The sequence below is a fragment of the Schistocerca gregaria genome, chromosome 1, assembly GCF_023897955.1.
Source record: "Schistocerca gregaria isolate iqSchGreg1 chromosome 1, iqSchGreg1.2, whole genome shotgun sequence".
Lineage (NCBI taxonomy): Eukaryota > Metazoa > Arthropoda > Insecta > Orthoptera > Acrididae > Schistocerca > Schistocerca gregaria.
In genome coordinates this window covers 215,186,677-215,214,255 of record NC_064920.1, presented here as the reverse complement: position 1 = coordinate 215,214,255, position 27,579 = coordinate 215,186,677, and the positions used below count along the sequence as shown (strand labels likewise).

Genomic DNA, 27,579 nt, shown 5'->3' with positions numbered 1-27,579 from the left:
CTTTGGCCATTTCACACACAGTCCCCTGGACTACCATCTTACAATTACATGTTGTTATCCTGTGAAATTATAAGAGTAGTGTAAAAGTAAAGTAAAAAAGAGAGGTGCAACCTTAATTCTGGTGCCCAATGTGGGTTGCAACAAAAAATGATTGTGTGTGTATTATATGATTGTCCTTTTCTGTTTCACACATTTTAGATAAACACACATTTTGCAAACCAAAGGAGAAGTTCAACCAGTTGTAAAACCTATGAGAGATGGAATTTCATTTACAGCACTACATTTACAGCCTTGCTGCAGTGGTAACACTGGTTCCGATCCGACCACCAAAGTTAAGTGCTGTTAGGCTCGGCTAGCACTACGATGGGTGAGCTTCCGGTCTGTCGAGTGCTGTTGGCAAGTGGGCTCCACTCAGCCCTTGTGAGGCAAACTGAGGAGGTACTTGATTGAAAAGTAGCGGCTTCAGCCTTGTAAACTGACATACGGCTGGGAGACCAGTGTGCTGACCACATGCCCCTCCATGTCCACATCCAGTGATGGCTGACGGTTGAGGATGACACGGCAGCCGGTTGGTACTGTTGGGCCTCATGACCAGCTCGGCCGAAGTCAAGTTAATATTGTAAGCAGAGCTAGCCTGCCTTTACATGTTCAACAAAGTTCTTGATTTTTTTTAAGTAGCTCTTGGCCTCTTTTGGATTTTGAATGATAAACTTTATTACCTGTAATTTCATTTTCGTGCATTGTTCTATAGAAGTTGTCAAACATGGCTACTATTGTGCTACACATTGGTAAGATGGAGTGCTAGCCGATCTTCTGTTACTTAAATGAGCATCCACCTTATCTGTCTGCATTGGTCAATGAATGCTACTGCGGTCGGAGCTGCAGGTGGTAGTGGTCATGTGCACATGAAGTGTGCTTGCTTATATGGTTGTGCTGGACCAAGATGTAAGTGTCTGACTGGTATATTCCACCATGGAAACACAGCCAGTAAGTAATTACAAGGTCTGTTCCAGAAATTCCAGAACATTTGTAATTTCATGCCAATGGTGTACTGAAGCAAAATGTGGTGTACATCCCTGCATACACTTGTTTTTAATGTGTAGCTGCCAGAAGTTTCATTTTTGTATGCCCATTACTTATTGTTCTGTACTGTATTGAGTACAATGATGTGTCACGCAGCTTGCGAATTTTGAGATGGCTGGGTTGCAGGAGCAACATGTCTGCATTAAATTTTGTGAGACTCAAGAAAACCTTTACAGAGACTCACCAAATGATGCAGAAATTCTATGGTGCTGAGTGTTTAAGCTGGACTTGGTGTTTCAGTGTTATGAATAGTTCACAAGCTTTAAAAATGGCTGGATGAAAGTTAAAAGTGACCCTCATGCAGGATGCCTTTCGACGTCTACTGATGATGCTAATGTCAGAAAATCAACGAAATTGTGTGTGACAATCAGAGACTGACTGTTTGAGAGATTGCAAAAGAATGTAACATTTTCGTTGGACCATATCATGAAATCATGTGAGAAAGAAATGGCCTGAAATGTGGCAAGACAGTTCACGCTGCTTTCATCATGATAACACACCTGCACATTCATCCCTGTTGGTGTGTGACTGATGCACGAGAAACAAAATCATTGTGCTGCCTCATCCTTCAGACCTGGCTCTTTTGGACTTAATTTATTTCCAAAGTTGAAAACTCTGCTAAAAGGACAAAGATTTGCACCGATAAATGAGGTAAAAGATAATTTTCACATGGTGCTTTGTGTGATCCAGCAAGAGGAGCACCAAGAATGCTTCTGGAAGGGGAAACAACACTGGGAGCAGTGTATCAATTGTGGAGGAAAGCATTTCAAAGGAAACTATGCATAATAAGAAAAAGGTAAATGCAGAAAAATTTTGCAGACAGAAATCTGGAATTTTCTGAACAGACCTCATATATCCACACTTGTGTACCTCATCATTATAGTTTGTAAAAGAAAAGCATGTGTAATGTGAAAATACTTTGTAAGTAGTGATTACCATGATCCGGGGACTAGAATGAAAGAATGCTGGTTTTGGTGGAAAAACTGACTAGTGCTGAGATGTACAAACACTATTCTTCAAAATGATGCTTTGATGAATGAACTGGATGTGCTGTAATGCTATTTGCAAGAAACTGTCTCACTGATCTGAAAACAGTCCTGATGAAAAATGTGACTGTGCACAGTGGAGGATCACTCACCTGTGTTCAGCAGAAAGTACCAGGTGTACCGGTATCAAATGAGTGTTAAGATACAAATGTGTCGATAGGGAACATTTGTTGCAAACGAGCCTTATTTTTTTTTTTTTTGTTTCATTGGTATGACATCTGTCAAAGATATTTAGTATACATCAAGTCATGGAACAAACATCATATGTTTTCATCATGTTAACAATGTGAAGTGATGATTTGCAGAAAGCATTAATTTTTTGTTTTCATTTGAAAAAAAAGTGCTGCAGAGTCGCATTGAATGCTTGTTGAGGCATATGGTGATCATGCTCTAACAGAAGCAACATGCAAAAGATGGTTTCAATGGTTCAGAAATAATGATTTTTGTATAAGAAATGAAGAACGTGGAAGACCACCAAAAAAGTTCGAAGACGCCGAATTGCAAGCAATATTGGATGAAGATGATACTGTGAGTCAGAAGCAAATGGTAGCAATGCTAAATGTTGCACAACAAACAATTTCTGACCGCTTGAAAGCTATGGGAAAGATCCAAAATTTTGCAAAATGGGTGAAACATGAATTGAATGAAAGATAGATGGAAAACCAAAAAAATATTTATCAAATTTTGCTTCAAAGACATGAAAGAAAATCAATTTTGCATCAAATTGTTACTGGCCATGGAAATTGGATTTATTTTAAGAATCCTAAATGGGAAAAATCATGGGTTAATCCAGGACAACCATCAACATTGACTGCAAAACCAGATCGATTCGGCAAGAAGACAATGCTCTGTGTTTGGTGGAATCAGAAAGGTGTGGTGTATCAAGAGCTTCTAAAACCCGATGAAACTGTGAATACTGATCGCTACAGACAACAAATGATCAATTTGAACTATGCATTGATCGAAAAAAGACCAGAATGGGCCAGAAGACATGGCAAAGTAATTTTTTTTTACACAACAATGTACCTGCACACAAAGCAAAACTGGTTCAGGATACAATCAAAACTCTTGGCTGGGAGCTGCTACCCCACCCGCCGTATTCACCAGACTTGGCCCCTTTTGACTACCATTTGTTTACAGCAATGGGACACGCATTGGCTGAGGAAGACTTCGATTCCTATGAAGAAGTCGAAAATTGGGTGTCTGATTGGTTTGCTTCAAATGACCAACATTTATATTGGCGTGGTGTCCACAAATTGCCAGAAAGGTGGTCAAAATGTATATAAAGCAATGGTCAGTACTTTGAATAAAATGTTTTTACTTTTCAATTCAAAATTAGTGTTTCATTTTCACAAAAAAACTCTCATTTCATACTGGTACACCTGGTAGTGTGGAGATAATGGTGACTTCAATGAATACACAGAATTCAATGAAGCTATAAGACGCTAGTAACACAGAAACTTTTGATAAACACTTGTGCTACAGCCCTGTGTAGTATTCCCAGAAAGTGTAAAGTGGCAGCTGGCAAAACTGAACTCTGTTACATACTAACTGTTAGCACGTAGTTGAGTAAGCACACAAGTTTAAGCTTCTACCTATGCATGGATTATATTCATTGACCATGAAAGGACATTCTTGTGGTGTGTATGTGTGTGTGTGTGTGTGTGTGTGTGTGTGTGTGTGTGTGTGTCAAAGTATTTAGTCTAAATAAGAGAACACTAAACCAGGGACTCAGTAGAAACAAAATAAATCAGTTTACTTTATGCATTAGTACTTTGTAAAGCCAGCAAACATAAATTCAGAACTAATGTAAAACCAGTGAATAAGATGAGTCCCTATAGTTGTGGATCGTACCCGCATTAAGTAATGGAAATTTTTCTTTAATGACAATAGGTTATTTGATCAGGGATCTAACCAATGGCAGCTTTGTGCCTTCTAGGCTCTATCATGCATTGATAATGCCTTCTCATCTTGTTTCATAACCATCACATGCTGGTGAGTAAGACTGGCAGCATCACTGCCAGTCTGGTGAGCTGTATGTGATTGCCAGCCTGTGACATTTGCCAGCTGTATTTCTTCATTGATAGTCGAGATACTTCATTTTTATGCTGGCTGAAAAATAGGGAGTGGAAGTTCAATACTGACTACTGTAAGTGATGTAGCCAAGAGTTGCACAGTTGCTTTTCACAGTTCTTTACTTTCACTGTTCACAACCTCACAATATTACACAGTTATATGGCCAGTTTGCTATTGGTTAACTCGAGATAAGCGTCATTAATAGTTTGTAGGCAAACAGCATACTGCTACAACAGTTTACTGTTGAACATCTATGAGCAGTAAAAACCTAACCATACAGTTCTTGCAGAATAATATGGTACATGTGACACTGTTGAACAGACACTGTCATTATTTTAACACATGGTCTATTCATGTTACACTTATTTCACGGTTGATGCATTGTTACTGATATAACCAATTCAGCTTTCTTGTCTGAAAATTGGCCATGGACTGACTGTCTTGGGACCAAAAATTAGATCTTTATATATCATTACAATAATAGGCACTGAAACTTTACATTGTTTGATGTTTAAGTTACAGAAATTACAATTAAAACATAAGTCATTCAATTAACTGAATATATAGAAAAATTCCTCTTTTTAAAAAGTTACTTATACCACAAATTAGGCCTAATTATTTGCTTAAATCATGAAATTAACAGATATAGTTATACTAACCATAATGTTGACAAACTGGTAATTACTTTGGAATTAATTAAGGGCTGGCTTTGCTGACATGTTTTTGAATAGAGCCAAATAAATACTTTAAGAAAGCTTGTACTTCTTATTCCAAATGTTTATAATTAGTACAGAATTTATATTTGTGTGTAAGTCAACAATAGAATCTAAGACATGAAACAATTACCGATTTCACCCTACAACAAAAGACATTAACTAGTAATAGTCAAAACAAATTAGGAAAATGATTACATACACAAAACTAAGCACAAAATTAGATCTTGTGGTATATTCCTTAAGATGGAGGGCCACAATTTCCCTTTTATGGAAATGTAGCTTATACTCACGTTCACTATGTGATAAAAATAATCCAGACAACTGGGTGAAAATGACTTACAAGTTTGTGGCGCTCTCCATTGGTAATGGTGTAAATCAATATGGTGTTGGCCCACCCTTAGCCTTGATGACAGGTTCCACTCTCAGGTGCTGAGAGTTTTCTTGGGGAATGGCAGGACATTCTTCATGGAGTGCTGCACTGAGAAGAGAGATCAATGTTGGTCAGTGAGGCCTGACAGGAAGTCGGCATTCCAAAACATCCCAAAGGTGTCCTGTAGGATTCAGGTCAGGACTCTGTGCAGGCCAGTCCATTACAGGGATGTTATTGTCATGTAACCACCCTGCCACAGGCTGTGCATTATGAACAGGTGCTCGATCATGTTGAAAGATGCAATCGCCATACCTGAATTGCTCTTCGACAGTGGGAAGCAAGAAGGTGCTTAAAACATCAATGTAGGCCTGTGCTGTGATAGTGCCACACAAAACAACAAGGGATGCAAGCCCCCTCCATGAAATACATGACGACACCATAAGACCACCACCTCCGAATTTTACTGTTGGCACTACACATGCGGGCAGATGACGTTCACTGGGCATTTGCCATAGCCACACCCAGCGTTCGGATTGTCACATTGTGTGCCATGATCCATCACTCCACACATTGTTTTTCCACTGTTCAATAGTCCAATGTTTATGGTCCATACACCAAGCGAGGCGTCGTTTAGCATTTACCAGCATGATGTGTATCTCATGAGCAGCCACTCGATCATGAAATCCAAGTTTTCTCACCTCCTGTCTAACTGTCATAATAGTTGCAGTGGATCCTGATGCAATTTGGAATTCCTGTGTGATGGTCTGGACAGATGTCAGTCTATTCCACATTACGACTGTCTTCAACTGTTGGCGGTCTCTGTCAGTCAGCAGATGACGTCGGCCTGCACACATTTGTGCTGTATGTGTGCCTTCATAATTCTACTTCACTATCCCATCAAAAACAGTGGACCTAGGAATGTTTAGGAATGTGGAAATCTCACGTACAGATGTAAGACACAAGAAACACCCAAATCACCTGACCACGTTCAAAGTCCGTGGGTTCTGCATAGCACCCCATTCTGCTCTCTCACGATGTCTACTGATGTATGGAGTCTCTGGCAGTATGTGGCAGACCAACACATCTAATATGAATAATGTATGTTTTGGGGGTGTCCAGAAACTTTTGATCATATGTTGTTGTTGTTGTTGTTGTGGTCTTCAGTTATGAGACTGGTTTTATGCAGGTCTCCATGGTACTCTATCCTGTGCAAGCTCTTCATCTCCCAGTACCTACTGCAACCTACATCCTTCTGAATCTGCTTAGTGTATTCATCTCTTGGTCTCCCTCTATGATTTTTATCCTGCACACTGCCCTCCAATACTAAATTGGTGATCCCTTGATAGCTCAGAATATGTCCTACCAAGCAATCTCTTCTCCTAGTCAAGTTGTGCTACAAACTCCTCTTCTCCCCAATTCTATTCAGTACTTCCTCATTAGTTATGCGATCTACCCATCTAATCTTCAGCATTCTTCTGTAACACCACAATTTGAAAGCTTCTACTGCCTTCCTGTCCAAACTATTTACCGTCCACATTTCACTTCCATACATGGCTACACTCCATAAAATTACTTTCACAAACGACTTCCTGACACTTAAATCTATACTCGATGTTAACAAATTTCTCTTCTTCAGAAATGCTCTCCTTGCCATTGCCAGTCTACATTTTATATCCTATCTACTTCAACCATAATCAGTTATTTTGCTCCCAAAATAGCAAAACATCTTTACTACTTTAAGTGTCTCATTTCATAATCTAATTTCCTCAACATCACCCGACTTAATTTGACTAAATTCCATTATCCTCAGTCTGCTTTTGTTGATGTTCGTCTTATATCCTCCTTTCAAGACACTGTCCATTCCATTCAGCTGCTCTTGCAGGAATTTTTCTTTTGTTTCCTTTACTGCTTGCTCAATATACAGATTGAATAACATCGGGGATAAGCTACAACCTTGTCTCACTCCCTTCCCAACCACTGCTTCCCTTTCATGCCCCTCGACTCTTATAACTGCTATCTGTTTTCTGTACAAAGTCTTTCACTCCCTGTATTTTACCCTTGCCACCTTCAGAATTTGAAAGAGAATATTCCAGTCAACATTGTCAAACACTTTCTCTAAGTCTAAGAATGCTAGAAATGTAGATTTGTCTTTCCTTAATCTTTCTTCTAAGATAAGTCGTAGGGTTAGTATTGCCTCACGTGTTCCAATATTTCTACAGAATCCAAACTGGTCTTCCCCGAGGTCAGCTTCTACCAGTTTTTCCATTTGTCTGTAAAGAATTTGTGTTAGTATTTTGCAGCTGTGACTTATTAAACTGACAGTTCGGTAATATTCACATCTGTCAACACCTGCTTTCTTTGGGATTGGAATTATTATATTCTTCTTGAAGTCTGAGGTTATTTCGCCTGTCTCATACATCTTGCTCACCAGATGGTAGAGTTGTGTCAGGGCTAGCTCTCCCAAGGCTATCATTGGTTCTAATGGAACGTTGTCTACTCCCTGGGCCTTGTTTCGACTCAGGTCTTTCAGTGCTCTGTCAGACTCTTCATGCAGTATCATATCTCCCATTTCATCTACATCCTCTTCCGTTTATATAATACTGTCCTCAAGTACACCTCCCTTGTATAGACCCTCTATATACTCCTTCCACCTTTCTGCTTTCCCTTCTTCGCTTAGAACTGGGTTTCCATCTGAGCTCTTGATATTCATACATGTGGTTCTTTTTAATTTTCCTGTAGGCAGTATCTATCTTGCCCCTAGTGAGATAAGCCTCTACATCCTTACATCTGTCCTTTAGCCATCCCTGCTTAGCCACTTTGCACTTCCTGTCAATCTCATTTTTGAGACGTTTGTATTCCTTTTTGCCTGCTTCATTTACTGCATTTCCATATTTTCTCCTTTCATCAATTAAATTCAATATTTCTTCTGTTATCTAAGGATTTCTACTAGCCCTTGTCTTTCCACCTGCTTGATACTCTGCTGCCTTGACTACTTCATCCCTCAAAGCTACCCATTCTTCTACTATTGTATTTTTTTCCCCAATTCCTGTCAATTGTTCCCTTATGCTCTCCCTGAAACTCTGTACAACCTCTGGTTTAGTCAGTTTATCCAGGTCCCATCTCCTTAAATTCCTATTTTTTTTGCAATTTCTTTAGTTTAATCTACAGTTCATAACCAATAGATTGTGGTCAGAGTCCACTTCTGCCCCTGGAAATGCCTTACAATTTAAAACCAGGTTCCTAAATCTCTGTCTTACCATTATATAATCTATCTGATACCTTCTAGTATCTCCAGGCTTCTTCCATGTATACAACCTTCTTTTATGATTCTTGAAGCAAGTGTTATGATCTGTGCAAAATTCTACCAGGCGGTTTCCTCTTTCATTTCTTACCCCCAATCCGTATTCACCTACTACATTTCCTTGTCTCCCTTTTCCTACTATCGAATTCCAGTCACCCATGACTATAAAATTTTCGTCTCCCTTCACTATCTGAATAATTTCTTTTATCTCATCATACATTTCATCAATTTCTTAGTCATCTGCAGAGCTACTTGGCATATAAACTTGTACTGCTGTAGTAGGCGTGGGCTTCGTGTCTATTTTGGCCAAAATAATGCGTTCGCTATGCTGTTTGTAGTAGCTTACGCGCACTCCAATTTTTTTATTCATTATTAGACCTACTCCTGCATTACCCCTATTTGATTTTGTATTTATAACCCTGTATTCATCTGACCAAAAGTCTTGTTCCTCCTGCCACCGAAATTCACTAATTCCCACTATATCTAACTTTAACCTATCCATTTCCCTTTTTAAATTTTCTAACCTACCTGCTCGATTAAGGGATCTGATATTCCACGCTGCGATCTGTAGAATGCCAGTTTTCTTTCTCCTCATAATGACGTCCTCTTGAGTAGCCCCCGCCTGGAGATCTGAATGGGGGACTATTTTACCTCTGGAATATTTAACTGAAGAGGACGCCATCATCATTTAACCATACAATAAAGCTGTATGCCCTCAGGAAAAATTACGGCTATAGTTTCCCCTTGCTTTCAGCTGTTCGCAGTACCAGCACAGCAAGGCCGTTTTGGTTAGTGTTACAAGGCCAGATCAGTCAATCATCCAGACTGTTGCCCTTCAACTACTGAAAAGGCTGCTGCCCCTCTTCAGGAACCACACGTTTGTCTGGCCTCTCCACAGATACCCCTCCGTTGTGGTTGCACCAACGGTACTGCTATTTGTATCGATGAGGTACGCAAGCCTCCCCGCCAACGGCAAGGTCCATGGTTCACTAAGTGTATGTTAATGGTAAATAGTCAAAAATGAATTTAAGGAGGCAGATGACAAAACAAGAGAGGAAGGAAAAAGATCCCACCTTGTTTCGTCACCTTATCCCCTCATTGGATTGATCAGATAGATATTGCAAACAGCTAACTTGGCAATTTAATGACCACAAGTGGGTTTAACATTCTACACACAAAAGAATATTACATAAGGAATCTTATCAAAAACTACAGTACATATGGTTTTCAAATTCCTTCTTATATGAACCGGCCGTATGGAAATTCCCATACAAAATATTTACATACAGTGTATCATACAATGGCACAAGATATCCACAAGTGACATTTTTAATGAAGATAAGGCATCTTCATCATAAGTGATGTCATTTTTGGGTAAACAAAGATTACATTTTAAGATACATATCACTTTATACAAGTCCTGTCTTGCTTAAAAAAATAAATCATCATGGCTTGCAAAAAATTTAAACTGCACTGCACCTTGCAGTTCATTATCAGACAGAAAATTTCACTTGTTCAATGTTTGGTATTTTGCACAAACACTTTCTTTCTTTTAATGAGTTTTAACATATTGTCTCACTACATTGTTCACACCTTCAACAGGTCCAAGTGACAGTTAGTAAGGATATGCACTGCTATCAGTTTCCTAGGAGGTGGTTCTCCTCTGCTACAGTATGTGAAAAAGTTAGAAAAATAATCTTCTCTAGTACACTGACTTTTACTTCTAAGTATAAAGAAAAAATGCTGAACACGAAGGGCAAATAATAGTCATTACTTAATAAATAAATACATGAGACAGTTCTCATAACATCACAACAATTAGCACTAAAATTGATTATCGTACAAAATGTGGGAACTAGTAAAAAATTTTAAAATCATGTGCACATTGCACTATAAAACATCAGACTGTGTCATATTTCTGTCTCACACTGGTCAAACTTGAAAGTTTTGGGTTTCTTTTCCATTTGCAAAATAGCAAAAACTCAAGATGTACAGTAGCTTAGAGTTACTAATCATTACATTATGGAAAAGGAATAGTCACCATTACATAACTTGATTATTACTCAAATCAAAATTAAGTGGGTGGAAATTGTACCAAATCATTGACCTACCTCTTCACTCAACTCTGAGTACTACTCTCATTCAGCCAGAAAAATAAATCCTCACAAAATGTTAACAAATACTTCATCTGTCAGAATATTTACATCACTCTAGCACTACAGTTATCAGTTAATCTGCAAAATCACTTTTCTTAATTCCAGTATTACTACTTTAAGCTCATAATTCCACAGAACACAAAGAGAAGTTTTCAGATAACCTATAGATCTGATAATGAAGCATTATATGACTTATACCTTACTAAAATATTGCTCTTTCTGTTAAGCTCTGAATCCAGCTGCAGTGTCATGAATTGCACTAATATACACAACACCTGATGTTGCCTATCTCAAAAACAGAAAATATAGTTACACCACATTTGTTTGTAGACAGTTACCTTTTTCATTATTCAGTCATGTCTGTCAGCTCCATTACTTTACTTACATTTTTCACCTTATCAGTTAGTGGAGCGCATTCTCAAAAAATATCCCTACTGCAGAGACAGGCTCCCTAACCATTAAGACACTAATATTATTCATTATTTTACTATTTCATTATTGCTTCATTATCTAATTAACAAACACCTGCTATGCTTATCCAATGCAAAATTGAATCTACTGAAAAACACTTCACTGTAACAGATCCTCATTCTAAGGCAATATTAACTGTCATTATTGATCAGACAAAATTATCTCTTACAAAAACTATTATTTCACTGTATTCCATGACAGTGCTTGAGACTCTAGCCTGAAGGGCAACAAACATTCAAATCTTGCTTATTCTTTTCACACACATTACTCCAGGCAACTATGTTTAAAGTTTTATTTCCTGGATGTTAGAAGAAGCTGTACAATGACACACTTCTATTATACTACAATTAATATTAGGACCTAGTATTCAAGATGAATTTTACTGCATATTGCCTCTGCCGCTGCACCAAATTATGCTAATTTGACACATGAGCTGATTACTCCATATGTCAATTACAGTTTTCAGATAATCTGCACCTTCTCCTACACATATTCTGGCACTTTTCATTTTCTGTTACCTTACCTCTTTGTTTGGAAGAATTCTTTAACCGTGATAACAATTTACTTTTGTCATATTTCACAGAACCAGAATAAACACAGTATCTCATAGATTTTTACCAAATACCACTGCTTATCTTTTTATATATAACTTTTTCTCCCATCCTCTTATGATTCCACTAGTTATCAGTAACACAACATAGTATATACATAGTTAACATTGGAGAAACCTTTTCTAAAATATTCGTATACTAAAGTATCCTGCTGTACAAAATCATTTGAAAGTCTAAGATAGAATGTTTCTGATTCATTTATAAACTACACATACGATAGGAGAAGAGTTTGACTGCCTCAGGAAACACGGAAAATGAGACAGACAGCTGGGGTAAGTGTTATTGCCACACAACGAATCCAACATAGAATGTTGAACACCCTACTTGCTAGTTGAACAAGAAATTAGTCCCAAACATTACTTCAATGCTGAGATGTTGAATTACCAAAAAATTGCACTCCATCAGCTGTTCTGGCAATTCCACAATTAATAGTACCTCTCGTTTCACACTCTTTGATAGCTTTTTGGTAGCACCAATAATTTTTATTCCACGAATGTGCATCACTACTATACCCTCTGTGTTCTTAATAGATTCAAAAAATGCCTTTGAAATACCATTCAAATCACTACCACTGTGCAGTAAACACTTAACATGTATACCTTGTATGCTTGCTGTTATTAAAGGTTGCCACACTTCCTTTTTTACTTACCATGTGACCTTATTCAAATAACAAATCCTCGTTAATCCTTTCCCTGGGAAAACTATCATCCTGCTTACCAAAACAATTGTCAGACACAGTCAAATGACCAACAGCAGCATGGTCCTCTTCCTCATTACCACCTTCATTCAACTCTAACTCTTCATTAGGTCTAATATTATCCTCCTTTATTCTTTCTTTACTTATCACACTGCCATTATTATCAACGATAAATTCAAATACCTCGTCTTCATCACTACTGGATTCGTCATTCCTATCATCATTACAACTACTGTCAGAATCAGACCCACTGTCACTTTCTTTACGCTTTAAATTTTGTACCTCTTCCACCTTTTTCTCCAATTCAGGTAATGTTGAATCTACATTTTCATTTACTTTTACCAGATTTTACTCTACCACTACTGCACTCTTGGCTTCTACCTCTATTTCTAAATCTCATTGATGTGGTTCTCAAGTTTAACCCTATTTTCAGCACAAATTTTCCTGGCTGCTTTGACTTCATTTTTACACTGTTTCTCGGAAGCCTACACCCTCCTACTATAGTCATCACAAAGCTTCTTCCTCTCTTCTGAGCTGGCTTTGCTGACATGTTTTCAAATAAATACTTTAAGAATACTAGTAGTTCTTCTTCCAAATGTTTATAATTAGTACAGAATTTATATTTGTGTGTAAGTCAACAATAGAATCTGTCATGAAACAATTACTGATTTCATCTTATAACAAGAGAGATTAGCTAGGAACAGTCAAAATAAATTAGGAAAATGATTACATACACAAAACTAAGCACAAAATTAGATCTGGTGGTATATTCTTTAATTCTGAGGGCCAATATTTCTCTTTTGTGGAAATGTAGATTATACTCATGTATGTTAATGGTAATAAGTCCAAAATGAATTTAAGGAGGCAGATGGCAAAACAAGAGAGGAAGTAAAAAGATCCCAGCTTGCTTTGTCACAAGCTGTCTATGGAGGCTGCTGCATCTGACTGCACCTGCCTGTCGTCAACACCTTGCCGATCCTGATACCACTGAGTAATTGAAGACAAGTCTACTTTGCTTTGTATTTAGTAAAAAATTTCTAAATTCATCTACCATCACCTGTTGACCTGAAGTCAATGCTTTTACTTTGCTTTGTACCCAGTATCAATTTTGTAAATTCATCTTCTGTCATTCGGATATCAGAAAATATTGAGTCTACTGTTCATTCTATTCAGTCAAATATTTCTCAACTTAGCTGCCACAGGCTATCCATTTATAGGTATGAAGACAGCTTAGTATTAGATAAAATTAAGGTTTAAATTAGTCATTACCTTCATGAAGAAATTTCTCAAAACTACTCTCCCTCCTGGTACAAGGGACTGTGATCCAAATTACCTTATATTTGGAGAAATCACTAATGTTAACAAAAAAACTTTAGTATTAACAATCACTCACTTTGAAGTGTAACTTAAGTCAGTAAATACCTGTTTTAAAGATGGGTGATGATAATCAGCAAAGAGAGGAACCTCCTTATCTTCATTCATTACTTGCGGCAGTTTAACTATTTCACATCTCTTTAAAGAATGAAATACATGATGTTATACTTACCCTACAAATGATCTTGTGAACATGCCTTTTCTTTTTTTCTTCTTCTTGTAGTTGTGTCTTTTTCAAAAAGGGAAGCAACCATGTATTTTTATCATGAGCATAACCTATGCATTTCTGAATGAGACATATAGCCACTAAGCTATATTCTGATAAAATTCAAATTGATGAAGTCTGGCAATTCCTCCTCCCCCTCAGGGCATTGGAGCCTATGCACCTAAAAGAATAGCTACAAGCTTTCAAGGGTGTGATAAAGTGTTGGTTTTTTCAGGACTAACAGATTTTTGCTAATGTTTGTAAAGAGCCAATGTCCTGTGCACACGTTTTGTCTTTAATAGTTTCTGTGTAACGAAGAAGAAAAATCCCACACAATCTCCAGTTGTTCAGTGAAAATTTAAAGATGATCAGCAATATTGAAATGGCTTGTTGCTGGAACGTAGTACAGTAGGGAAAAATTCTCTTGTTTTTATGAGAGCGTGAGCTCATTCACTCCCCCCCCCCCCCCCCCCCCCTCCTCTCTCTCTCTCTCTGGTAGTCCATTGTAGTTGACAGACATGCTGTGTAAGTTGTGTTTAAATTATAACATTTGCTAGCTTAAAATAATTGTGTGGTATCTGCTTAGAACTTTTGTTATTGTTTTAATTATACCTATTCACTGTGTTGATAATTACATGATTTTTTGCTGTTATATAATTTATTGCAGATGGGATCCAGCAAAGTTGGCAGATCATTGTGAAGAGATATGATGACCAAAAACATATTGTGTTCAGTCATTACTTTCTCTTTGCTCATAGCAATCAGTGACCCTGAGATTAAAGGCCAATCATGTAAGAGATGTATAGATGATTTGGTCATTTGTCTCTGAACAATACTGCTGTCAGTCTTTGTCCATGTCAGACGTTGTCCCCTGTTTCACAATTAGATCATTTACCATCCTACAATGATGTGTTGTCCTCTGATGGTGTTATAAGGGCAACGTAAAAGTAAAATAAAAAGAGAGGTACAATGTTTCAATGTGCAAAATCATAGACTAATGCTCTTTCTGACTATCTGTTGCAGATTCCTGGAATATGTTATTTGCTCAAATGTAATTTGGAAAAGGAAAGATTCTTCTCAAAACCTACCAGTAAGAATTTGGGAAGTATCATGGCCGTGAAGTACAGCTTAGAATATTCACACATATCTTACAAACTGTAGGTTCAGGTGAACTGGTGGTTTCTATCCGACCAAGTTTCCCAAGGTTTTTAATGCTGATGACCAATATGTGTAGTATATCCCCACATGTACAATTTGTCTGAATATTTCATAGTGAATGGAATCTACTAAGCAAGCTCAAAACGCAAGTGTTCATAGGCTATATTGAAAGGGAGTCTCCTCTACAGAAGTACAGGATCTGTCATTACTCGTCCACTAGACTGCAAGTGGCATGTCAATGGTAGAGCTAGGCTATTCTGGCAGCCACTGAGGAAACAGAGTGCCACCAGCTGCAGATTGTGGCGCACATCAGAACAAATGATGCCTTTCGTCTAGGCTCTGTGGTCATACTTGGGTTGTTCCAGTGACTGGCAGAAAAGGTTGAGATGACCAGCCTTGCACATGGAGTTTCAACAACACTCACAATTTGCAGCATTGTTCCAGAACTGATCATGGCCCTTTGGTTCTGAGTCGAATGGTAGGACTGAACCAGAGACTCTGAAGGATAACAATAGCTGTAGGACACCCAGAAGCATCAGTGTGAGATCGAAAGAAATGCCTCCCACAGGTGAGAGTATTTGAAAATCTTAATGGTAAACTGACTTAGCATTTGTAACAGAGCGCCCAATTTTGAAGTGTTCATAAAAGCAGTGAAACTCACATAATACTAGGTACAGAAAACTGGTTGAAACCTGAAATAGATAGCACAGAGATTTTTGGGGAAAATGTAAAAGTATATCATAAGGGTCGCAAGCGGTAAATGGAGATGGTGTAATTGTCGCAAGAAACTCAAATCCACCAAGATAGAAATTGAAGCTGAATGTGAGATTATTTGGGCAAGGCTCAGTATCAGGGATGGGCATAAAATGATAACTGATCCTTCTATCACCCACAAGACTCGCTTCCTGAAGTAACCGAAAACTTTAGAGAAAATCTCATTTCAGTTGTACGCAAGTTCCCAATCCTACAGTGGTTGGGAAATATTGTTATTGGTGGGCGTGATAAGACATCCTGTGAAACATTACTAAATGCTTTCTCTGAAAACTACATAGAACAGATAGTTAGGAACCCACTCTCATATATTAGATCCAATGGCAACAAATAGATCTGACCCCCTTGAGGGTGTCCACATTGAGACTGCCATCAGTGACCGAGATGCGGAATGTATCAACAATGATTACCCAAATACAAAGGACACATAAAACAAGTGGAAAGATATACATGTTAAGTAAACTAGATAAAAAGCCAGTAGTGTCATATCTCAATGAGGAAATTTAAACTTTCAGCACAGGGCAGGAGCATGTTGCAAGTATGGCTCAAGTTTAAAAGAATAGTTGATCATGATCTGGACAGAAATGTCCCCAGTAGAACAGTTCTTCATGGGAGGGAATCTCCATGGTGTGCAGTCATTGTTAAGGAAACTTCTAAAGAAAGAGACTACTGCATAATACATGGAAAACAAAGCAGAGGACCATAGAAAGAGAGAACCTGAATGAAATTTGTTTTGCTGTCAACAGAGCAATGTTATGACGCCTTCAATGGCTACCGAACCAGAATATTGTCAAATGACATTTCACAAAATCCAAAGAAATTCTGGTCGTATGGGAAGGCTGTTAGTGGCAACAAAGTTAGTGTCCAGTCCCTAGTGAATGAGACAAGAACTGAAATTGAGGGTATCAAAGCAAAAACTGAAATGCTTAACTCTGTTTTCAACTGTTCCTTTACAAAGGAAAACGAAAGAGAATTGCCCAAATTTAATCCTTGTACCACTGAACAGATGAATGAAATGAGCATTAGTCTCTGGTGTTGACAAACAGCTGAAATTTTTAAACCTGCGCAAAGCTCCAGGGCCGATGGAATCACTGTCGGATTCTATACTGACTTTGCATCCAAGTTAGCCCCTCTTCTAACTATATGCAGATCCCTCGAACAGAAGACTGCAACCAGTTATTGCAATAAAAGTGCAGGTCACACTCATCTACAAGAAGGGTAGAAGAAGTGATCCACAAAATTACTATCCAATATCCTTGACTTCAATTTGTTGTCGTAACTTAGAACATATTCTGAGCTCAAATATAATGAGCTATCTTGAACAGAATGCCAACCAGCATGGATCCCGAAAACATCAATCATGTGAAACTCAACTCTAACTTTTTGTCACGACATACTGAAATTTGTTGGGCACGGCAGTCAGGTAGATTGCAGTATTTCTTGGTTTCTGAAAAGCATTTGAGTCAGTAGCGAGCCAGGGTGAGAATCAGACATTTGCCAAAGCCATGATCCCCCTTGAAAATGTCCTCCGGGATATGGACAAATTGATGGGGTTTGAAGTGAAATCCCTTTGACCACAACATAATAGCCTGGAATAGTTTATTAATTGTGACAATTCCAGCTGTGAAAGCCTACATATTACAATCAGTACCACACCTACCCTTATTGTCAGAAGTATGATCATATGGGGTAGGGAGGATGCAGAATCTTATCTTGGATGGATAGTCATCATCAGATGTAGAAGTAACTTCAGATGTGCCCTTGAGAAGTATGTTGGGAACCTTGCTGCTCATGTTGTATAGTAATAACTTTGCAGACAGTATTAATAGTAACCTCAGACTTTTTGCAGATGATTCAGTAATCTGTAATGAATTTCTATCTGAGAGCAGCTACTAAAATATTCAGTCAGATCTTAATAACATTTCAAAGTAGTGCAAAGATTGGCAACTTGCTTTAATGTTCAGAAATGTAAAACTGTGCCCTTAAAAAAAACGACTAATACGGGAAACCAAAAGTATACTAAGAAGGGCAGTATGCATGGTCACAGGTTTGTTTGATAAATGGAAAGGGTCACGGAGGTACTAAAGGAACTGAAATGGAAGACTTGAAAATATACATTAACTATTCCAAGAAACTATTAACAAAGTTTCATGAACTGGCTTTAAATAATGACCCTAGGAATATACTACAATCCCTACGTATCGCTCACATAGCGATTGTGAGGGCAAGATTAGAATAATTATAGCATGCACAGGGCAGTCAAAGAATCATTCTTCCCGTGCTCCATATGTGAATGGAACAGGAAGAATCTGGTACAATCATAGGTACCCAATGCCAAGTACCTAAAGGTGGTTTGCAGAATATGGAGGTAGATAGAACTGCTCATGTTCTAAATACATATAAGTAGTTCACTCTCACAGTGATGAAATTCTTCAATTACCAGTCAAGTTTTGATGTGCAGAATTTTGATTAGATTCTGCCAACCTTTTTTTGTGGCATTATTGGCATCCTGTAACTGCATCATGTTTCATAGATCCTGGATTGTACACTTTCCTTTGTAAGGGAAGATCACTGCACCAATCATTTTCTCTCAGAAGTGTCCTAGTTAGTGCTAGGGAAAGTGATAGTGGGTGGACCAGGCATCAAGTCCTGTGACTGGCAGTCCCTTAAATTAGCTAAGACTGTTTATTACTGTAGAAACCCATGTGGAACTGATGACCAGGTTGACTACAGTGCCTTGTTTTGAACACTCTTTGATCAGTTACATATTCCACTGACAAGACACAGCATCTCTCTCTTTTTAAAACCTATACCATAGCAAGTATTACAAAGTATATTTGCACATTGTTAGCAACAATACAATCATCATGTAGAAACCATGACACTGTACACGTACTTCCACTAAAATATTGTGAAAGGCTATCAGAAATGTTAAATATGGTGGTTGCCCTGTGTAGTGTGGAATGATCTTCTTCACAATGGTTCAAATGGATCGGAGCACTATGGGACTTTACTGCTGTGGTCATCAGTCCCCTAGAACTTAGAACTACTTAAACCTAACTAACCTAATGACGTCATACACATCCATGCCCGAGGCAGGATTCGAACTTGCGACCATAGACTGTAGCGCCTAGAACCGCTCGGCCACACCGACTGGCTCCTTCACAATCCCCACAGATATTGAGCACCACTTTCAATGAAATAGGAAAATAAATCCATTATAGGAAGACTTATTGATAGAACCACATGATGAAAAACCATGTTTATTGTTAGCCCTTTCTGTTATTAATCGAGCAGGTCAATTCCTGCTAGTTGGCACAATACAATGAAAATTTATTGTTTTGTGGTTTAGGCACCTAGAACTGAGCAATCAGCATCTCTATCCGGTTATTACATAGTAAAATCTTGAAATGTGAAATAAATTTGCAGCAAAGAATTACTAAGCAACAGAAGAAGAACACCTATTTTAGAAACTACTGCAACAGCAACATTTCCTTTACTCATTTCTATTTTCATTTCTCTCTTGGGGAGATACTGTATAAGAGTTTTTAAAACTAGAACAGTTTTCAAAACTCCAATTTGGTTCCCACTCTTTTTTAGGTGCCTATTATCAGCCTAAATCTGACACATCTTTCACCAGTCAGTGAGTAAGATGTTCCTCTTACATCGCATACAGAATAAACAATTTGTCAAGTTATGGTGTTTGAATTAGGTTCATCTGTGATTGATAAAACAGTTCAATGAACTATTGATCTATGTTTATTCACAGCGGCTTTCTTTTGGATACATAACATCAATAAAAAAAATACAATATATAAAAAAAGCTTAAGACTCACAACATATTATATATGTGCACAAAATGTTCTTTGCATTTATGGATTAAACTGCCTTTGGCATACCTCTTTATATCACAAAAGCTACCTCCAAATGATGGATGATTTTTGGGAATGTTGCATAACTGGAATCACATGATTCTATTTTTGTAAACATCATAAAAAGCACAAAAAACAGTATGTAATGATAATTGTAACAATATTGGTCCCTTAATACTAAGTTTTTTTTTACAGGGACAATCATTAGCCATGATTCCACTGAAAGATACAAATAAAGCAACTAATAGACACAAGTAATTAAATGCTTCTCATGTGTTCTATTAATTTACTGTTGAGCTGGAAGAGTCAACTAGATGTACAAACACTGCCAACAAAATGGCTGACTATACAGGTAACATTTTACAATGGTAGTAAAAAATTATGTGCCACTAGTTTTACATTAAAAGCAGAGCGACTGGAAGAGAGAGAAGTCGTTCAAGATTGTCTGAAGATTGGTAACTCAATTATTTGTATTCCAGAAGGCACTACTCAACACATCTCTCTTCACAGGTACTCAGCCTCTGGCACATAGCAGAAACTGTACCCTGCAACTCTGTGGCAAGACTTATAGATACTCAGACAAGATTAAATACCCTTACAGTCTATTTGAGACAAAATGTCTGTTACTATAAAAGGCTGCACTAAAGCATCACAGACATTACAAGAAATTAAAAGTCCAATATTAACAAGAAGGGCAATTTAACGGAATAATTATGTACACGTTCATTTCACTGGCATGAATGCAATAGTTCAGTATGGCATTTGTAGGATATGAAATTTTTCGAGAAAACAGATAAAATAAAAACAACAAATGAAAAACCATTAAACGAATTTATCCTGAAATGAATAAATATTCACAGAGCTACAACAAAGTGAAATTTACTAAGAGTTTCCATCACCTAAAAATGAGAAAAGTACTGTCCCTCATTTTGATAGAAAAAATATTATTCCACAAACAGCTCATTTTTTTCCTCTTAGTCATACATGTGGCTGCAGCTTTCAAACACAACATGTAAATTACACTATTGCAAGTTATGCATTGGTGGCTATATTTCTAGCCAATATGCTTGTAGGGAGAGGAAAATAAAGTGCTCCATGAAGCCTGTTTTCATGGAGGCGAATTGTTTTCGAATCACGTAATCAGCTTACACACTCATTCAAACCATAATATATTATAATGGTCACGCATTCTCTACACATTTTTCCTAATATTAAACTCAAATGTATCTGGCTGCAAGATGTCTACAAAACAGACTGGTAAGTAACAAAAAATATCTGCTTTCAAGTATTATATTCCATAGAGTTACTCAATACAGTTTCAGACAACTGCAATGTTGAAACAAGATTTTTAAAATTAAATCAAAGATCTAGTATTATTGTAAAGTTTATATACTGGAATAATTTTCAAATTCATTAAACTCAAAAACTGTTAAATACTGTGGTTATGTCACAACACCCACAACAATATATTATTTACATTTCAACAAAAACTAAAAATGGACATTATGGTGAGTTCAGTTCCTATAATGTAACTTTTTGTTTTATTTAGAGCAGTCTTGCAAATGGCAGGATATAGTCACATCAGAATCATCATGTTTTTCTGTGTATCTAGTAAATTCTACTAAAATTCAGTAGTAGAACAGATAAAGATGATCAAATGCATTCCACAACAAAAACCAACCTAAAACCAGTAAAAGGCCTTATTTAATTATTCTTGACATGTTAACACTAAATTGAAAGGCTTGCGACTGCATTTTGGGAGAATCAAACAGAACAACTGTAGCACTGTGATATTATATTACTTGTTTACATTAAGCTCTTCAGCCTGTACCTTTCTTTCATTGTCAAACCAATCAAATGTACAAAATTAAATCTAATCATGAATTTTCATGTGACTCAAATACTCTTGTTAGCTGCCTGAGTGTTAAAACTATTCTTTTATGTGTTGTTCTTGTTTGTTTGTTTGCACCCCTTCAGTTCTGATTGTTCCCCATCTCTGGTGATACAGTAGCTAAATTCGTAGTACTACACATCAAACTGCAACATACCAGCAAAGTTGTATGGTTATCCATTATTATGAATACCGACAGTTTTTGCCTGGCAACAAGTTCCCATTCTCCTCCTACTTTAATAATTTCCTTAGTACTAAATGACCAGCACTGTTGTTATTCATCATGAATGAAGTCTCCATTAAACATTCCAACATTAATCACTCCATACTATTGGCTAATGTATAATATGTTACAAGAGTTCAAATATGATTTTTGTATGAAAGTTAAGACTTCACATCCTCTTCAATAGCTCCAAAAATAAAATTTTGTCAACCAATCCATTTTTCAATACTACCAACATGTCACAACAAATATATTTTTTTTTAAATGTTGGTGTATAATCCACATTTTTTGTGCTAGGGCATGTACTAAATTTTCAGCTGCAGCCACACTAACTGTTGCTCAATATCTCACATTGGTTGTCAATGTGATGTGAAGATTTTTAAATCCTACAGACAAGTCACAGTATAAAATGGTATCCACCAAATTCAGAAGACATGTGGAAGAATGAGAGAGGGCAAACCTAACAATCATTTCATTTCATATTTTGAGCTTTACAAGCAAACTTCCCCCATTTTCTGTTTACATCTTCCCATAATTATAAAATGTTACATATAAAGAGATACAAAAACACATATATACATTAAACAAGAAATCAAAATTATAAGTAAAAATACATTTTGAAACATAACACAGATTGTCATCCTCATTAATAAATTACTGCTTACAGAACATACAATTTAAACAGCTACCATTCTGTCTACTAATAAATTTTTGCTCTGGTACATGACTAGATCATTCAAGTAATTACAAGTGTATAAACAGCTACTGTATCTATTTACTTATTATTATGTTATGATTATCTGCACCGCAATCACAAAAAGAGTTCCATATACAAAATACATGTGTACTATATAGAAATTTTTATACAAATATTTATGGAACATTATATTGCAATAATTACAAGAATTACATCTTTCCATCTGACCCGTAATTATACATCTAAACAAGCACCTCAACTTTGTGAGAAGTCTTTAAGAAAATAATACAGTATTCCAGCTTGTGCCATGACATCTACTGTACTAGCTGCCAATTGGTCCCTCTGTTTGGAAGACTCAGATTTAGCTGAACCAGGTCGAAGCAATGTAGGTCCAAATACTGTAGCAAGATTATGTAGAGACATTTTGTTCTGGCTTTCATGCTGATTGATCCTTGAAAAATAAATAATTATAATTATTTTTATTGCATCTATAAAGGTAATTAATTACAGCTACTAATGTAATTGGTCTTGCATAAATGTACAGAGTGCAGACTTGCTATGTTTTGTTACAAGACCAGTGACATTTTAGAAATTATTTCATGATAAACACAATTCGGTTCCAGCTATGAGGTTGATTCACACTGAGTGACTCACGATGTATGAGATGAGACGAGGCAGGAGGGGTACAGGGTGGGTGCACCCATGCACGTGCAAATTTAAAATATTAACCCTTCAAGAATTCATTAAGTAAATTACTTATTGCATGAGCAAAACTAAATTATTTAACACTGTAAACTGATAGCTTAAAACTAAAGCATGATTTCAGTTTTATTTTTCGGCCCAGTATAATTTAAAATTACTTTGAAGTGTCAGTCATATTGCAAACAACACAGGTACACTTGTATCAGAAAAAGAAAGTAAATGGAAGCTAGTTGTTTATTGGGCAACTCCCAAACAAACAGTCAGTCAGCAAATGTGCTTGTTTGTGCCCCCCATTCTCTTTATCATTTTTGTATTCCCCTACCAATGCAGTCAGCCATTTGGGGATGATGCTTGCAGCATATAATGTAGCTGCAGTGATTTATTTTTGTTGTGCGTTTTGTTTCTCTGTATGGCATATTTATTTTATGCAAACAAATGTTTGAAATTACACAAAAAAAGTTTGGATGTTACATGGAAAGTTCAGTCTTTTGCATGACTAAACATATTAATTTCGGTGCTTGATGCTGGAATATTTCATCACAGAAATAACTATTAGTGTGATTAAAGAACTACATTTTTCTCCAAGCAATTCAAGAACAATGAAATGAATGTTTGTTAAGAAAAACACTATGTGCAACAGGAAAGTAATTGCTCATCTACGCTATGTATCAGATGGGTGAAATATATCTTTACATGCTAACATACAAACACACACACAGAATTACAAGCTTTCGCAACTGGCAGTTGCTTCGTCAGGAAGGAAGGAAGGAGAGGGAAAAATGAAAGGGTGTGGGTTTTAAGGGAGAGGGTAAGGAGTCATTCCAATCCCGGGAGCGGAAAGACTTCCCTTAGGGGAAAAAAAGGACAGGTGTACACTCACACACACACACACACACACATATCCATCCGCACATACACAGACACCTTGTACAAACGAAAAGAGAAAGTAAGACGATAGAGAAGATTTCGAAATGCAACAGAGACAATAACAAACGTAATTGTTGGGTTCAAATTAATGACGATGTAAATAAAACAGAAAGAAACTTCCACATGGGAAAAATATATTAAAAATAAAGATTCCAAGACTTACCAAGCGGGAAAGCGCCGGCAGACAGGCACATGAACAAATGTGTGTTTTGTTCATGTGCCTGTCTGCCGGCGCTTTCCCGCTTGGTAAGTCTTGGAATCTTTATTTTTAATATATTTTTCCCATGTGGAAGTTTCTTTCTGTTTTATTTACATGCTAACAGTTAGACATGTAGATAAACAATACAAAATCAGTATTTTTTGCTGTTATTAAGCAGATCTACTGTTTATTATTAGTAATAATTAACATTATCATTCTTCTGTTACAAACTGTTGAGATAAGAATTTCCTTCCAAAAGCTGAGTCCAATCTGTTCCATTGAAAAAGTGAAAACAAGGTGAATACAAGTGCTTTCACTGCTAAGGATAGTTTAGTGGCTTCTCTTTGGGTTCACGAATATCAGAACACCAAGAAGACAATGACTGACATTTTGAGGGCTTTCTTGTGTGATTTGTAAAACCACTGCCATCATGAACAACAGAATTCACAGAGGAATGTAACAATATTATGAGAAGGAAAATTACTGCTCACCATATAGCAGAGATGCAGAGTCACCAAAAGGTACAACTTCTCACAATTAAAGCTTTCGGCCATTAAGGCCTTTGACACCCCCCCCCCCCCCCCCCCCCCACACACACACACACACACACTACTGGGTGGAGGGTGGGGTGCAGTGAGTTACCTCAGGTTTAGGCCACAAAGGTTACTGGAGCGAAGGATGTGCTGTAAGGATAGCTCCCATCTGTGCAGCTCAGAAAAGCTGGTGGTGGTGGGGAGGATTCAAATGGCACGAGTTATCAAGCAGCCATTGAAAATCATGTATGTTGTGCTCTGCAGAATGTTTTTCCACTGATTAGTCCACCTTGTTTTTGGCAACAGTTTGGAGGTGGCCATTAATTCTAATTGACAGCTGGTTGGTTGTCACACCAATGTAAAATGCTGGGCAGTGTTTGCAGCACAGCTGGAATTTAAGATGTTTTCACAAGTGGCCTGGCCTCTGATGAGATAGGATAAGCCTGTGATGGCACTGGAGTAGGTGTTGCTTGGTGGGTGGGTTGGGCAGGTCTTGTATCTAGGTTTTCCACAGGGGTATCACCCCTGTGGCAGAAAATTGGAGGAGGGAGTGGCAAAAGGATGGACTAGGATGTTGTGGAGGTTGGGTGGATGACACAACACCACTTTAAGAAGGGTGGCAAGGATCTTGGGTAGGATGTTCCTCATATCAGGGCATGATGATAGATAATCAAAGTCCTGACAAAGGACATGGTTTATCTGTCCCAGTTGGGGGTGGTATTAAGTGACAGGGCACTTCTTTATGGTTGGTTCTTTGGATGAATGTGAGGATCAGATATGTGTGAGGATATGGCAACAGAGATCTGTTTGTGAAATAGGACAGAAGGTATTACCTGTCTGCGAAGGTTTTTGTGAGGCCTACATCATACTGGATGAGGGAGTTCTCATCACTGCAAATGCGTCATCACAGGAGGGTAGACACATGCTGAAATCCTTACGTCCTTCCCAGAACCTCTCCCCTGAATCCATGTCCCTACTCACCCCAGCAATAGTCTGACACCTACCTTCTACATGTTCCCCAAAAGCCACAAACCCAATGATCATGGGCTCCCATTGCGGTTAATTACATTGGACCCACAAAAAGAATTTCAGCCCTTGTCAACATCTCCAACCAACTGTCTAAAACCTAGCCTCCCACACCAAAGATACCAAACACTCCCTGCACTAGCTCCCCACCAAGTGAGGTGGCACAGTGGTTAGTACACCAGACTTGCTTTCAGGAGGATGAGAGTTTGAACCAATCTCCGACCATCCTGATTTTTGTTTTCCGTGGTTTCCTTAAATTGTTTCAAGCAAATTCCAGAACCGTTCCTTTGACAATCTACACACAATTTCCTTGCCCATCTTTCCCTAATCCAATGGGACCAATTACATGTTTGGCCCCCTCCTCCAAATCAACCAACCAACCATTGGCTCTCCACCACCTCCACAACCACCTCCACAACCACCTCCCAGATGCCTGCTCTGCACTGCTGATGCAACCTCCCTATACACAGAAAACCCACCGCTTCATTCCTAACGCTCAACTGCTTCATCTTTGAAGAGAAGGGATACCAACAATGTTGTGGCATAGCCATGGGTACCCAAACGGCACTCTCCTATGCCAAACTCTTCATGGGCCACACAGAGGAAACATTCCTAACTTCCCAAAACTCCAAACTCTTGGTCTGGTTCAGGTTTATTGATGACATCTTCATAATTTGGGCCAAAGGCCAGGACACCTTATTCTCATTCCTAAACAACCTCAAAACCTTCGTTTCCATCCACTTTGCGTGGGCCTTTACCCGTTGTGCCACCTTACAATGTCGGTATCCTTCTCTCAGATGGCTCCATCCAAAACTCGGGCCACATCCAACTCACTAATCACCAGCAGTACTTGCATTTTGATAGCAGAAGTCCCTTCGACACCACAAAATCCCTTCCTAACAGCCTGGCCATCCATGGTCGATACATCTACAGTGATGAGAACTCCCTTGCCCAGTATGCTGAAGGCCTCTCAAAAGCCTTCAGACAGGCAATACCCTCCAGATCTAATTCACAAGCAAACCTCCTGTGCCATATCCTCTCACTCACCTGATCATCACATCTATCTCAAGAACCAACCACAAAGAAGTGCCCCCTTGTCACCCAATACCAAGCCCTAGTCTATGACACCTCGTGCCTAGTCGTCTGCCATTTGTCTCCTCCACCTGCACCACTACCTAGCCCATAGACAGTTACTATGCAATCCCCATTAATTACACCTCGTCACTCAAATTGAAATCCTGACACTCCAGCATCTAAAAGAACATTCCAACCACCTACACAAGCTATTTAGTCTGCTGACATCCTACTCTTGCCTTGAGGCACCACTATCCAACCCTTATCCTACCCACTGTGTTCCTCCTCGTCAACCCCTCAGAGCACCAAGACCATTAGTAGCTGACCTTTTCAACCTACCACATACTCCAAAACGCCTACCGACACTCTACGAAATCCAGAGCCAAAACAATCCCAGAAA

At 38.0% G+C, this 27,579-nt stretch overlaps 1 protein-coding gene across 1 annotated transcript in view; it reads right to left on the bottom strand.

Annotated features, from left to right (window-relative positions):
* Positions 1–19,776: 19,776 nt before the first annotated feature.
* Positions 19,777–27,579, bottom strand: part of LOC126337011 (active breakpoint cluster region-related protein) — a 121,212-nt gene continuing 113,409 nt past the window's right edge. The window contains exon 16 of the mRNA XM_050001264.1: positions 19,777–23,169. Within this exon, the coding sequence (XP_049857221.1) occupies positions 22,974–23,169 (196 nt within the window). The 3' untranslated portion in view covers positions 19,777–22,973. The remainder of the gene's footprint in view (positions 23,170–27,579) is intronic.